General features: G+C 40.1%; 1 protein-coding gene across 6 annotated transcripts in view; it reads left to right on the forward strand.

Moving 5' to 3' along the window:
• USP40 (ubiquitin specific peptidase 40) overlaps positions 1-11,919 on the forward strand; it is a 67,799-nt gene that overhangs the window by 34,563 nt on the left and 21,317 nt on the right. For all 6 annotated transcript variants that reach the window (XM_036236362.1, XM_036236361.1, XM_016134762.2 and 3 more), the window contains 4 exons: positions 1,009-1,066; positions 6,127-6,180; positions 6,892-6,980; positions 8,230-8,316. In XM_036236362.1, the coding sequence (XP_036092255.1) occupies positions 1,009-1,066; positions 6,127-6,180; positions 6,892-6,980; positions 8,230-8,316 (288 nt within the window). The remainder of the gene's footprint in view (positions 1-1,008; positions 1,067-6,126; positions 6,181-6,891; positions 6,981-8,229; positions 8,317-11,919) is intronic.

Genomic DNA, 11,919 nt, shown 5'->3' on the forward strand with positions numbered 1-11,919 from the left:
AAAGATATCAAAATATGAAATAATGTTTTCAAGTATCTTTTCAATATTTTTTAAACCAAGTATATATGTTTTGCTTTTGTGTTGTTTTGTCTTTTTAAGTTTAACTGAAATTGCTCTACATTATACCCTATGCTCTCTATAAAGCCAACTTCTCTTTAGAAGGGATTCTTTCAGTCTTCCATTTGAAGACTGTGATACTGGTTTCCTTAAATGTTATTTCAGGAAATATCTTTTTATATTTATATAGTGTCAATTCACTTTTTTTTTTCACAACATCAAAAAGAAGCATTCTAATAGAATGTCTTTTCTATAAATATTATAATTTTTAAAGTGCATTAATATTTGGTGGCATAGTCGAGGGGACAGTGTAAGACCAAGGAACTAAAGCTCAGGAGACCTGCCGCCCTGGCCCTCAGTGAGGGTCCCTGGTGGGAGGGGAGAGTGGATGATCTCCAGCCTTGGTCTGACCTTTCCATTTCTATGATGTTTTGCCCTAGAGGCAAGTAGCTGAAACTTAAAAAAAAAAATAAAGCAAAGAGTTCTAAAATAAAGTAACTTAAATAGGCATTTTAAATAGCGCCCTTGGGTTAATAGTGTACATTTTTTTATTATTTATGCTCATCGGCCCTGAACTCATCATCCTTAACGTAAAGAAATGTGGTTACCTGCAGTCGCTTTCGTTTGCTCTCATCAGAAAGATTGTGGTTTGCCAGTTTTTTGCCTTTCTAGCTGGGGTTGTTGCTTTGGTTTTCGGCAGGAGCCCTTTCTGTTCCAGTTACCATCAGTTTGTAAAAACTTAACTATTGAGATCTCAGCTTTTGCTTTTGACTTCTATAAAAGAGAGAAAATGAATTTCAGGGATGGAAAAAAATTATTTCAAGTAGGTAAAAACTGCTAAATGTCAGGTAATTAATAACTCAATCTGTATATGCACACACAGTCTTCATTTTCCTCTCCTCCCATTGTTTTCAACTTATACACAGTCATTAGTTTATTTCTCTATTTTAGGTGGTGTTTGATATTCGAATTAAAGCCATAAAGGAATTAAAATTAATGAAGGAACTAGGTAATCATTTATGTTTGCTTTTGGTTTTTTTGGTTCGATTAAGTTTTGTTTTGACTTTTAATTGAAAAAATTATGGGAGAGTACAAAAAATAATTTAGGGAAATTTCATGCACCTACCACCCAAAATGGACAGATGTTAACATTTTGTCATGTGTTCGTTTTCGTTTGAAACATTACAAATACAATCCTCTGTGTCCTCCTCCTCTCCTCAGACCTACCCTCTCTCTCCCCGCAGATGCAACCAGTATATCTGATTTGGGTGTGTAGATAGTCTGCGTATTCATGGTATACTATGTATGTTATGCTTCTGTATATATGCATATGTGTATATTGTATTTTTATATTTACATAAATTCTATCATACTGAACAAAACACTCTGCAGACCCACTATTCACTCAGCTTTAGGTTTTAACAGCCTAACTGAAGTATACTTTACATATCATCAAACACCCGATTCATGTATAATTCAGCGATTATTAATTAGTAAATGTATACAGTTGTGCAAGCATCACTATAATCCAGTTTTGGCACATTTCCATCACTCCCAAAAGATCCCTCATTCCCGTTTGTGTTCTGGGCCCCCAGCAACCACTCATCTACTTTCTCTCTCTCCAGACTTGCTTTTCTGGGCATTCCATGTAAATAGAACCATATAACACAGAGTCTGTGTGTCTGGCTTCTTTTCACTTAGCATTCCATTTTTGGGTTCATCCATGATTTGGCATATATCAATAATTTGTTCCTTTTTATTGCTAACTGTGTTTCATTATACATATATATCACGTTTTGTTTATTCACCAGTTGATTGTTTCCACTTTTTGGCCCTTACGAATAGTGGTGCTATAAACATTATCTTTGTGTGGACATGTGTTTTCAGTTCTCCAGGGTAGATACACAGGATTGGAGTTGATGGGTCAAATGGCAAGTGCATGTTTCACTTTATGAGAAACTGCTGTTTTCCAAAGTGGCTACAGCATTGACCTCCTCGCTAGCAGGGAGTCAGGGTTATAGCTTCTCCACCTCCTTGCCAGTAGTTGTGATTGTGTGTATTCATGTGTTTAATTGTATTTCTTATGCAGTGACGCTAAGCATTATTGATGTGCTTATTGTATATTTGTATATCTTAAGGATTCTATCTAAAAGCTACTAGAATTAATAAGTAAATTTAACAGAAATCGAAATCAGTATACAAAAATTTATTGTGTGTTTATCTACTAGCAACAAAAACAAATGGAAAATGAAATTAAGAAAACACTTATAATAGACTAAGATATCATGAAATACTTGGGGATAAAATTAACGAGATCTGTGCAAGACCCGTACCCTGAAAACTAGAAAACATTGCTGTGAAAACGAAAAGACCTGACTAAATGGAGCAAGGTACCATATTGGATTGGAAGACACGGCGTTGTTAAGAGGCTAATTCTCTCAAAATTTCTGTGTAGATTCAGTGCAATCTCAGAGTCCTTGCAGGTTTGGTTTGACTTTGTTTTGTTTTTTATAGAAATTTGAGAAGCTCATTCTTTAATTTAAATGGAAATGCAGAGAACTTAAGTATTCAAAACAGTTTGGTGGGGAGCAAAATTGGAAGGGCTGCACTACCTGATTTCAAGACTTACCCTGAAGCCAGCATTGTCAGGACTGTGTCCTGGCGTGAGAGTCAGCACACAGACCGGGGTCAGCAGGCTGTGGCTTCAACCGGTTTCTGTACAGCAGCTTACCTAAAGATAGTTTTTACATTTTTAAAAAGATTCTTTTACGAAGAAGAATGTGCAGTAGAAATCATAACTGGTTTTTGAAGCCTAAAATATGTCCAGTGGAACTACACTGAGAATCCAAAAGTATATTCAGTCAGTTGACTTTCAACAAAATCACCAAGGCATTTCTGTGGGGAAAGAGTATATTTTCAACGTAAGTGCTGAACCAGTTAGATGCAAAAATGAATCTCAAGCTTTGCCTTGCATCATATAAAAATCTGATTGAAAATGGATCATGGGCCTAAATGTTAAAATGTAAAACTATAAAATTTCTGAGAGTAAACATGAGGAAATCTTTGTTACTTTTAGTGTAAGGAAAAGATTTTTTTTAGATAGGACTCAAAAAGTATAAACCATGAAAGAGAAAACTAATAAATTGGAGTACATCGAAATTCAGAACTTCTGTTCCTTTCAAGGCACTCGAAAAGGCAAGCCACAAACTGGGAGAAAAATTATAAAACATATTTGACAATAGACTTACATCAGGATATGTAAAAAATACTTGTAACCTAATCAGAAGACCGAAAACCCAGTCCAAATTGGGAGGACACTTTACAAAAGAAGACCCTGCGAGTGAGCAATAGGCAGGGAAAGATGCTTGGTGGCATTAGCCATCAAGCTAAAACCATAACGAGATCCCACTACACACCCCAAGAATGGTTAACATTTTAAATACCGACAAAACCAAGTGGCAGCGAAGATGTAGGGCAATTGCGACTACCACGTATCGCCGATGGGAGCGTATAAAGGTAGTCGCTCTGGTTAAGAGTTAGCCTGTTTCTTACAACCGTAAGCATTCACTTGTCAATTCTCCTAGATGTCTACCCAAGAAAAATTAAAACGTATATCCTTACAAATACTGTATGTAAATGTGCATAACCAAAAACTGGAGACAGCCCAAATGTCCATGAGTAAGCGAGTGAATGAAGGAACTGTGCAGTGGGATGTTCCCTGCAATACACGCAGCGAACCACCACCGCATACCACGCGGGACCGGGTCCCGGAGATCACGCCCAGCCAGTGGAGTGAGACGTACTCTTATAATTCTGTTTCTGTGAAAACTTTGAAAAAGAAGACCTAAGCTCTAGTTACAGAGGCAGGTCAGAATTGAGGGACGGAGGATTGATTGCAAAGTGAATCCAGGGAATTTTTTTTGGTGAGGCAAATCATATCTCAATTTGCTGCTGGTCGCCAGGTGTGTATGTCACACTCTTTGAATCGTACACTTAAACTGGCTGTGTTTTATTATAAGTGAATTACACTTCAGAAAAGTTGATTTAAAGTATGTGGCTTATTAAAATGAATAGTGTATTGTCTTCCCGTGTGACAGCTCTCCTACCCTTGGCACCTTCAAGCCATTCTTCCGATGGCAGGTGATCTTAAATGTCCGTGACTCAGATGTTGTCATCCCTCAGCTCAGAGCCCTGCAGCACTTGTCCATCGGACACGGGCTGCTTGCCAGCCCAGCCCGTGAGACCCTGAAGACCACGACCTACCCAGCCCCGTTGCTTCTCTCCCGCGGAGTCGCGGCATGCCCCCGCGCCGGCTGGGTTTCTGGTGCTGGGGCTCGCGTCCCCCTGAGACCTCTCAGTTCCGTCATCTCTCCGTGGTCTCTTTCCCCGTTGCCCGTCCTCTGACTTCATTCATTTGGTGAGTGAATGGAAGTTTGCTGGTCCGGTCACCTCTGACCGCGCCGGGCGTCTCTCTGCCTCCCTCTCAGCCCCCTGAGCTTCCCGCAGCACTCACGCGGAGACGGCCCACGTCCCGCGCCGACGGGCGCCTGAGGGCGGCGAGCGTGGCCGTGGCGTGCCGCCGCGCTGTCAGCTTCTGCCGCGACGCCCGGCACCGAGAAGACATGGGGACAGCATTTAAAATGCACTTTTTAAATTGGAGAATTCTTTCCATATGTCGACTCAGTTGTCAAGAAATTTGTGTTAGAATTGTACACTAGCTTCACATTACTGTAGTAAAAGGTACAGGACTCAGGAATCTGCTGGGGTCTAATAAAGTTAGAGTTTCAAATCCCAGGCCATTCTCGCCCTCTTAGAAGGCTCTGCCCCCTCCCGACCTCCCCCTCCACGTCCAACTTCGTAAATTCTGTTTGTACTAAACCAGGCATGCTCCTTCCCACAAAGCAGGAGTCTTTACGTCCTCGTAAATAGGACACACTGGCCCTGATCCATTTAATAGGCATAAAAATCAGCTAACATTTTAAATATAGACAGTCTCTATCTGCACAGTTCCAATATGCAATGAGTTTGAGTTATCACAGTTTGTTATATAACATTAGTTACTCAGCAACATGGTTCAAATTTCAGCTACCATTGGATTTAACTGATTAACTGAGTAACTGCAAAAAGTACAAACGTTACTAGCTCTAGTCTACAAATGAGTACGTAAACAACAGATTGCGTCATGATCAGTGACCAGTTACATCACTCCTCAAGATCTGTCAGTGATCAACCGCTACATAATTTCACCACACAGATGGCCAAGTGTGTATAGTTAGTTCATTGCCTTCTTTTCCCCCAGTGGTAAATCCACGCGACATGTTATAAGAATGGGTAATCGAATTGGCCAACAAAGATGGAAGTTCAGCAAAGTGATGAAAGCATGGAGGAGCTTAATGAACCTGAACTCACAGACCCAAGTGAGGAAAGTGTGACAGAAAGGATAAAGAAATCCCAGGAAGAGTGACACTGGCAAAAAAAAAACAAAAACAAAAAAACTTCGCATTAAAGGAGTTCTTGGAGGTGTTTCATGCGATTGAAAGCACAAAATATAAAATATTAGACGCTGACCCAAGCTTAGAAAGAATATGACAGTTCGCTAGGAAGCAGAAAAGATGCTCCCTCTGAATCATAAGCTATACAATGAGAAGGTGGCAAGCCCTATTTAAACTCCTTTTGATATATATTTTACAAAGCAATAAAACATTTTAATTCTGTGTTTCTAGCGTTTTAAATTACAAAGTGAATATTAGTTTTACTGTTTTTTTCATTTCACTATATATGTATAAATGACAGTTTTAAATGTTTTGACAGAAATCTTTAAAGATCATACAATTGTAATTTTTCTCATTGTTAAGATTGTGCACAATTTCAGCTTTCACAGGCATTCTTACATTCCTGCACATTGTGCAAAGTGAAGTCTGCTTGTGCTTGTTTTTTTGGTGGTAGGGTTTTTAAAAATTTATTTACTTTTTGTTTTTTGAGCTTAGTGAAGCTTCCTGCTAATTAACACAGTAGAGAATCTCTCTTTAGTTTTCCTCGGTGCACTGACCAAGTTTTTTTTATTCACAGCTGAGAACAGCTGTTTGAGACCATTCGATAGAAATGGGAAGCTCCTCTGCCCAGGTAAACCCTTGTGGTAGCCTTCAAAAGCAGACACGGATTCATGCCATCTAACTTGCTTAACATTTCTGTTTTAAAAATTGGCTTCCAATTTCTAATCTCAAATTGTCTTTTAGAAACTGTTTTCTAGAACATGTCATCATCCGGGTGTTCTCATGTATTATAGAGTATCTTAACCAAATATTAAAACCCTTCAGTTTTCTAAAGTAAAACATCTGACTTCTGATGAGCTGATCCTCATCGTAGTCATGGTTTTGATCTAGTTATATCTTTCTAGATCTGTGGTCAGCTTTTAATTGGTTTTGCTAACTTTATTCAGATACCTGTCACGAAATAGTCTTTGTTCTCATCTCTGTCACGCATCTTGTCATCAGACTTAATTTAGTCCAATTATTGATGAAAGTTACCATAGCAGCCTTAAACTTAGAAGAAGCTAGTCCATGGTAAATCAGTTCAGAGTATCTTTTAATCTGTGTAAACAACAGCCCTTGTTTCTTGGCATTATTTTACAGAAAACAAGAATAGTATATTCTAGAGTATGGAAGTCGAAAATCGAACGTAACTACAGTATATGTAATCCTTTTGCATGGAATGCAACTTTTTTTTTCTTTCTTGACATTCTTGATTTTCAAAGAAAGACTGATTTCAGTAAATTATTTTGCCCAGTCAGGTAGAAATTAATAACATTAATTATGTTATCAAAATTCTTTATAGTGCCAGACTGCTACACTTTGAAGGAAGCAGAATTGAAGATGGGGAGTTCATTGGGATTGTGTCCTGGAAAAGCCCCAACTTCCTCTCAGGTAACACGAAGTCTCCTGACAGAACAAAATCAACCTTGCCATGGTCAGAGGTTCTTAATGTGATCGTTTATACCTTAAATACTGCAGTCATTGTTTTTCTGAAAAGTTTTCTTTTCCTTAAATGATACCTTTTATTTTAGGGGTACATCCATATAGTTCTCTGTGGTTAAATCAAAGTATTATGTCAAAGCATATTCATAAAATTCTTCTTCTATGACAATTCCGTGGTTAAGGGGGATCTTTAAAGTTGAGTGGCTACCAGTTTCAGCCATATCTCATAAATTCTAAAATGCACTTGTTTTTCCCTCACATTTTAACACCCGTGAGATTAGGCTGCATCTTAAAATCAGTGGCATCCTTCAGTTGTAGCTGACACTGTTTTTTCTTCGTGGTACAGAAAATGATGAGTAATAACCATGCATTTTAGATTTAATGAAATACAGCATGTTGATTTTGGGTTAATTACTCTCTGCATTAATATCATAGTCTCATAGCAGCTTCGTCATTATCAGTGTTCCTTTTTTTCTATAAAATACTATCTGGTTAATCGTTGCCAGAAGCCCTACCTAATTAGTAAACTTTTACTACAGTCCAAAGGTCGCACTTACGTCCTTACCGTTAAGACTCTGTATCAAGTTAAGTTAGATTCCTACCAGGATCGCCAGGGGTCCTGAATCTGCATCATTAGTTTCCTAAGTCCCTCCCTTTAATTTGTTCTTCCCTGAACTCTAGCAAGTAGTGCGCGACAGGGTGACGGGGGAGACGTGACAGGTAACTTTGACTCAGAAGAGAAAGGCAGGGCTGCAAGGAGCTGGGTGGACAAGAGATCAGACTTACGTTTCTCATAAGGAGTCTTAGGAAATTTTATGTAGAATCCCTGGACAGAAAATAAGGTCATGATCAGAAGGCTCAGGAAAAAAAAACACAGTTAGTACTAATAGTGTATAGTAATTGCAGGTCCCTTTGGGGAATGACCATGAAAGAGGTGGAGATCGTAGCAGAATAATATCTTTAAGAGACTTTTATTAGGAGTAAAGCCATTGTTAATGAAGCATCTTTACATTTTTAGTAAGCTGAGATTGTCTAAATTGTAACATTAAATTACCAAATATAGTCTCGTTTTTACATAATTTGAAATTTTTATTAAAGTTTTATGGACTATTGGCTTTTCTTTTTTGGAAGTAAATAATACATTTATAGGATTTTAAAATTTAGATTAAGTTGCATTCATACTCTGTCTCGATCTTAGCTATTCCTGTTTTTCGCTGTGGGAAGTGACATTCAACCTGGGACAGAGATGGAGATCATAGTAGAAGAAACCATATCTGTAAGAGATGTGAGTAATATTACTTTATTTTGGGTGAAGAGGTCTGTGAGTATTTGGTGTGGGGAACGGTGGTGACCTGTGTTAGATCTTGGAGATCCTAAGACTCGGGTTTACAGAATGTACTTTAAAAGAATTCTGTGTACTTACTGAAGGAATGGTTTGAAAATCAGTGGACTAGCTGGAATTTTTTAAATTAGCTTCTTCTTATTTTCCTTTTTGATTATCACTAATACTTGTTAATTGTAGGAATCTGGGCTATGTAGAAATGGATTAAAAGGAAAAATTAAAATCCCTCATATCTTATCCCACTAATATTAACATTTTGGCATATTTCCTTTGTGTTTTTACTTTATTTATACACATACTTGCATACAGAGGTATGACTGTGTGAATAAAGCAAACACATGACTACGTTGGTGGGACTAAGAACTGGGACTTGCTGTGTTGGGAAACGGAGGCAGAGTAACATCAGTGTGCTTAAATTAAGACTGTACTCCCGAAGAGTCAAATGAACTCGATGTATTTTCTCCTTTAAACAAATATTTTTCTAGTCCTTGCCCCCGAAATAGCTTAGAATAGCAACAGCAACCTGACAATACTGAGCACTCAACTCCCAGATTGTGGTCGCTAACCACCATTTCCTACTAGAAGGAACCAGGGCTTCTTGCTGTATGGCTGGTTCTGTGTCTAGGTCAGCAAAGTGTAAGATGAGCCTGGGGCATCTTGGCAGAAGGGAAAGCAGTGAAGCCAACAGACCGCTGGCGTCCAAGAGACTCAGCAGCCAACGTGAAGAGGCTCCCCCTGGTTAAAGATAAGACGGTTTGCATCTCAGCGGGGAAAATAATGAAAACTGATGAAATCCATGGGTTCATACAGCCCTAAAAAAATACCCTATTCATTGATTACATATGAGTAACCAGATGGATGTTTGACAACCTTAAATGAAAGAATCAGCATTTATCCTGTTTTTGTTTTGCAAACTGTACTGCAGGGCAGCCAAGTAGTAGATAGTAAAAGATGTGTGTGTGTGTGTGTGCGCGCGCGCGCGCATACCCCAGCTAATAAAACAAAGAAAGAGTTTTAGACTATCACAATTTTCAAATTCCAAATGATTTAATGGATCTAGACAACGATCTTGAAAGACTGCTATCAACCCAAAAGGAGAAACACCCAGACATAGAAATTCGAAACAGTATCCATGCTCTTCTTGCCAAAAAAAAAAAAAAAACCCTGCAAACTGGACCTGAGTCTGACTGAGCCTATAGGCGTGAGGACCAGTTTATTAGAAGTGTGGGGGGCAGAGGGATGTGCTAAAGGCACCACAGGCCTGAGTCAGCCTAGATCGGGGGTGGATTGCAGTGTGGGCAAGGCGGTCTCTGGCTGAGCGGGACTTAGGAGACAGGGCAAGCAGCCGCAGCGTGTGGACTTCAATCGGCTATTGAGTCAAACCAAGAGAATTTTAGTACTAGTTTGGGAGAAAGTAGGGAAATTTGAACACTAGATATTTGTTATTAAGGAATTCAATAGTTTTAGATGTCATATTTAGTTTAGGGTCTTTTTTTTTTTAAAGAATTGTCATCTTTTAGAGATGAGACCAGTTATTAGTCAATGAAATGATATTATGTCACATTTGCTTCAAGAGAATTGGGGTGGGAGGAAGTCAAGACAAGTTGAGTGGGTTGGGGTACTGGCAAACAGGATTTGGGTGGTGGACACTTGAGGATTCATTTTACTATCCTCTGCATGAAAGTTTCCATAAGAAAACAATTTTTAAATAATTTTTTAACCCTTTGTTATATGCTGTGAATGTTTTCACATTTTTCATTTGCCTTTGAACTTTAGTGTTTTTTTAATTTTAAAGAAAGGAAACCATAAAACTCCTCGGGAGCGACGTGCACATCTTTCCGTCCCCTCTGGAACCCGCCGGGGCGGCCTTGCTCCCCTCAGCGCGCCGAGGCCACTCTCGTGGCAGGCGGCGGCGGCCTGCGTGCCGAGGCCGTGAGCAGCTCTGTCCTCGTGTTGCTCTCGGCAGCTCCGGGCACGCGCGAAGCCTGCGCTTTGAAACGCTGGCCGCTTGCTTCCGGGAGAGCACAGCTAGGTTTCCCGGCCTGCCCCTTCTCAGTTCGCTCCTCCTTCTCTCTACCCATGAGCGCCTTCGCGCTGAGGCCTTAGACTGGACCTCACCCCAGAACTCCACACCTATGTATCCAGCTGCGACTTGGTTGCCTTGTAGTCGTCCCAATTATAACACCCCGCGATGGCAGTCCTGATCATCTCAAATGTTCTTCACTCACATTTTCCTCCTCTTCCGTTGCAGCGACTCCATTTTTCTACTTGCTCAGGCCAAAACCCTTGTCATCGACCTTGATTCTTTAATGTCTTACTTCACATCCAATTTCTTCCTTTCGGTTCTGTCATCAGGATTTATGTAGGATCTGACCAAATCTCATTCCCTCCTCTGCTGTCACCCTGGTCATCTCTTGTCTGGGTTGTTTCAGCAGCTTCTTCCTTCCATCCCTGCCCCCCCGCCCCCAGGGCCTGTTCTTCCAGAGAAGCTGGGCGGGCTCTAAGGTGTAAGTCACACCAGTGCCTTCTCTACTCACAGCCCTCCTGTGCTTTCCCGTCTCACTGAGGTAGGAGCCTAAGTCCCCAAGTGACCTTACAATGCCTGTGTTCTCTGGCCCTCTGGTATCCTTTTAATTTAAGAAAAAAACAAAAACAAAAACAAAAAACAAACAAACAAAAAAACCTACTCTCCCCTCTCACTAACTCCTCTCCAGCTGCATTAGCCTCGTGCTGTTCCTCAAACAGGCCTTTTCCGTGGCTCTTTCCTCTGCCTGGAACACAGTTAAGTTGAACGCTCACTTGTATATTTTTGTTAAATAATGGAAGCCTTTAAGACTGCAGTTTTCTCTGAATACAGCTTTGGCCCCATTCCCTATGTTTTAATGGTATTGTGTTCTCATTGCCATTATTTTCTAAATAACCTTTAGTATTTTAAAGTCTTTTTAATCATACAAGTAATAGTGAATTTTTTCTTATTTTTTAAACTTTTAGGGAGAGGTTAAAAAAATCCTCCTTGCTCACCACCCTATTCTGTTCCCTTCCGCAGAAGTCACTATTGTCATTGAATGACCATTTTATCCAAATCCAATAGAATATGTGCCCTTCTGTGCCTTTGCCATGCAGAGACCAACGTGTGGATGTGTGTGTTGTAGCCACCAGCCCCCGAAAGACACACAGCCCACCAGAACTCAGTGAGTTACAGGAAACGCTCTCTTTATTCAGCCAGCTGGGTCTGCCAGGGGTACGCAGACCCCAAATTAAGCAGCCCCGAAGTGTAGAGGTACAGAGTTTTTAAGCCCCAAATCCCATTCTTCATTCTGTCTAAACACAAAGGTCTGTTTTTCTTCTATTCATTACCTGTTGACCCACAGGTTGGGTGTGCAAGTGGGGGTACAGAAGCAGAAAGCTTATTGTTAGAATGTTATGTTCCTATGGGCGATAGCCTGTGTTCCCATGGCAATAGCTATGTTCCCATGGGCAATAGCCAAGCAGTAATTTCCCTGCAAGCGATACATTTCTAGCAGTCCTTTTTTAGCCACCACATGT

This window comes from Rousettus aegyptiacus, unplaced genomic scaffold (assembly GCF_014176215.1).
Source record: "Rousettus aegyptiacus isolate mRouAeg1 unplaced genomic scaffold, mRouAeg1.p scaffold_m13_p_2, whole genome shotgun sequence".
Classification (NCBI taxonomy): domain Eukaryota; kingdom Metazoa; phylum Chordata; class Mammalia; order Chiroptera; family Pteropodidae; genus Rousettus; species Rousettus aegyptiacus.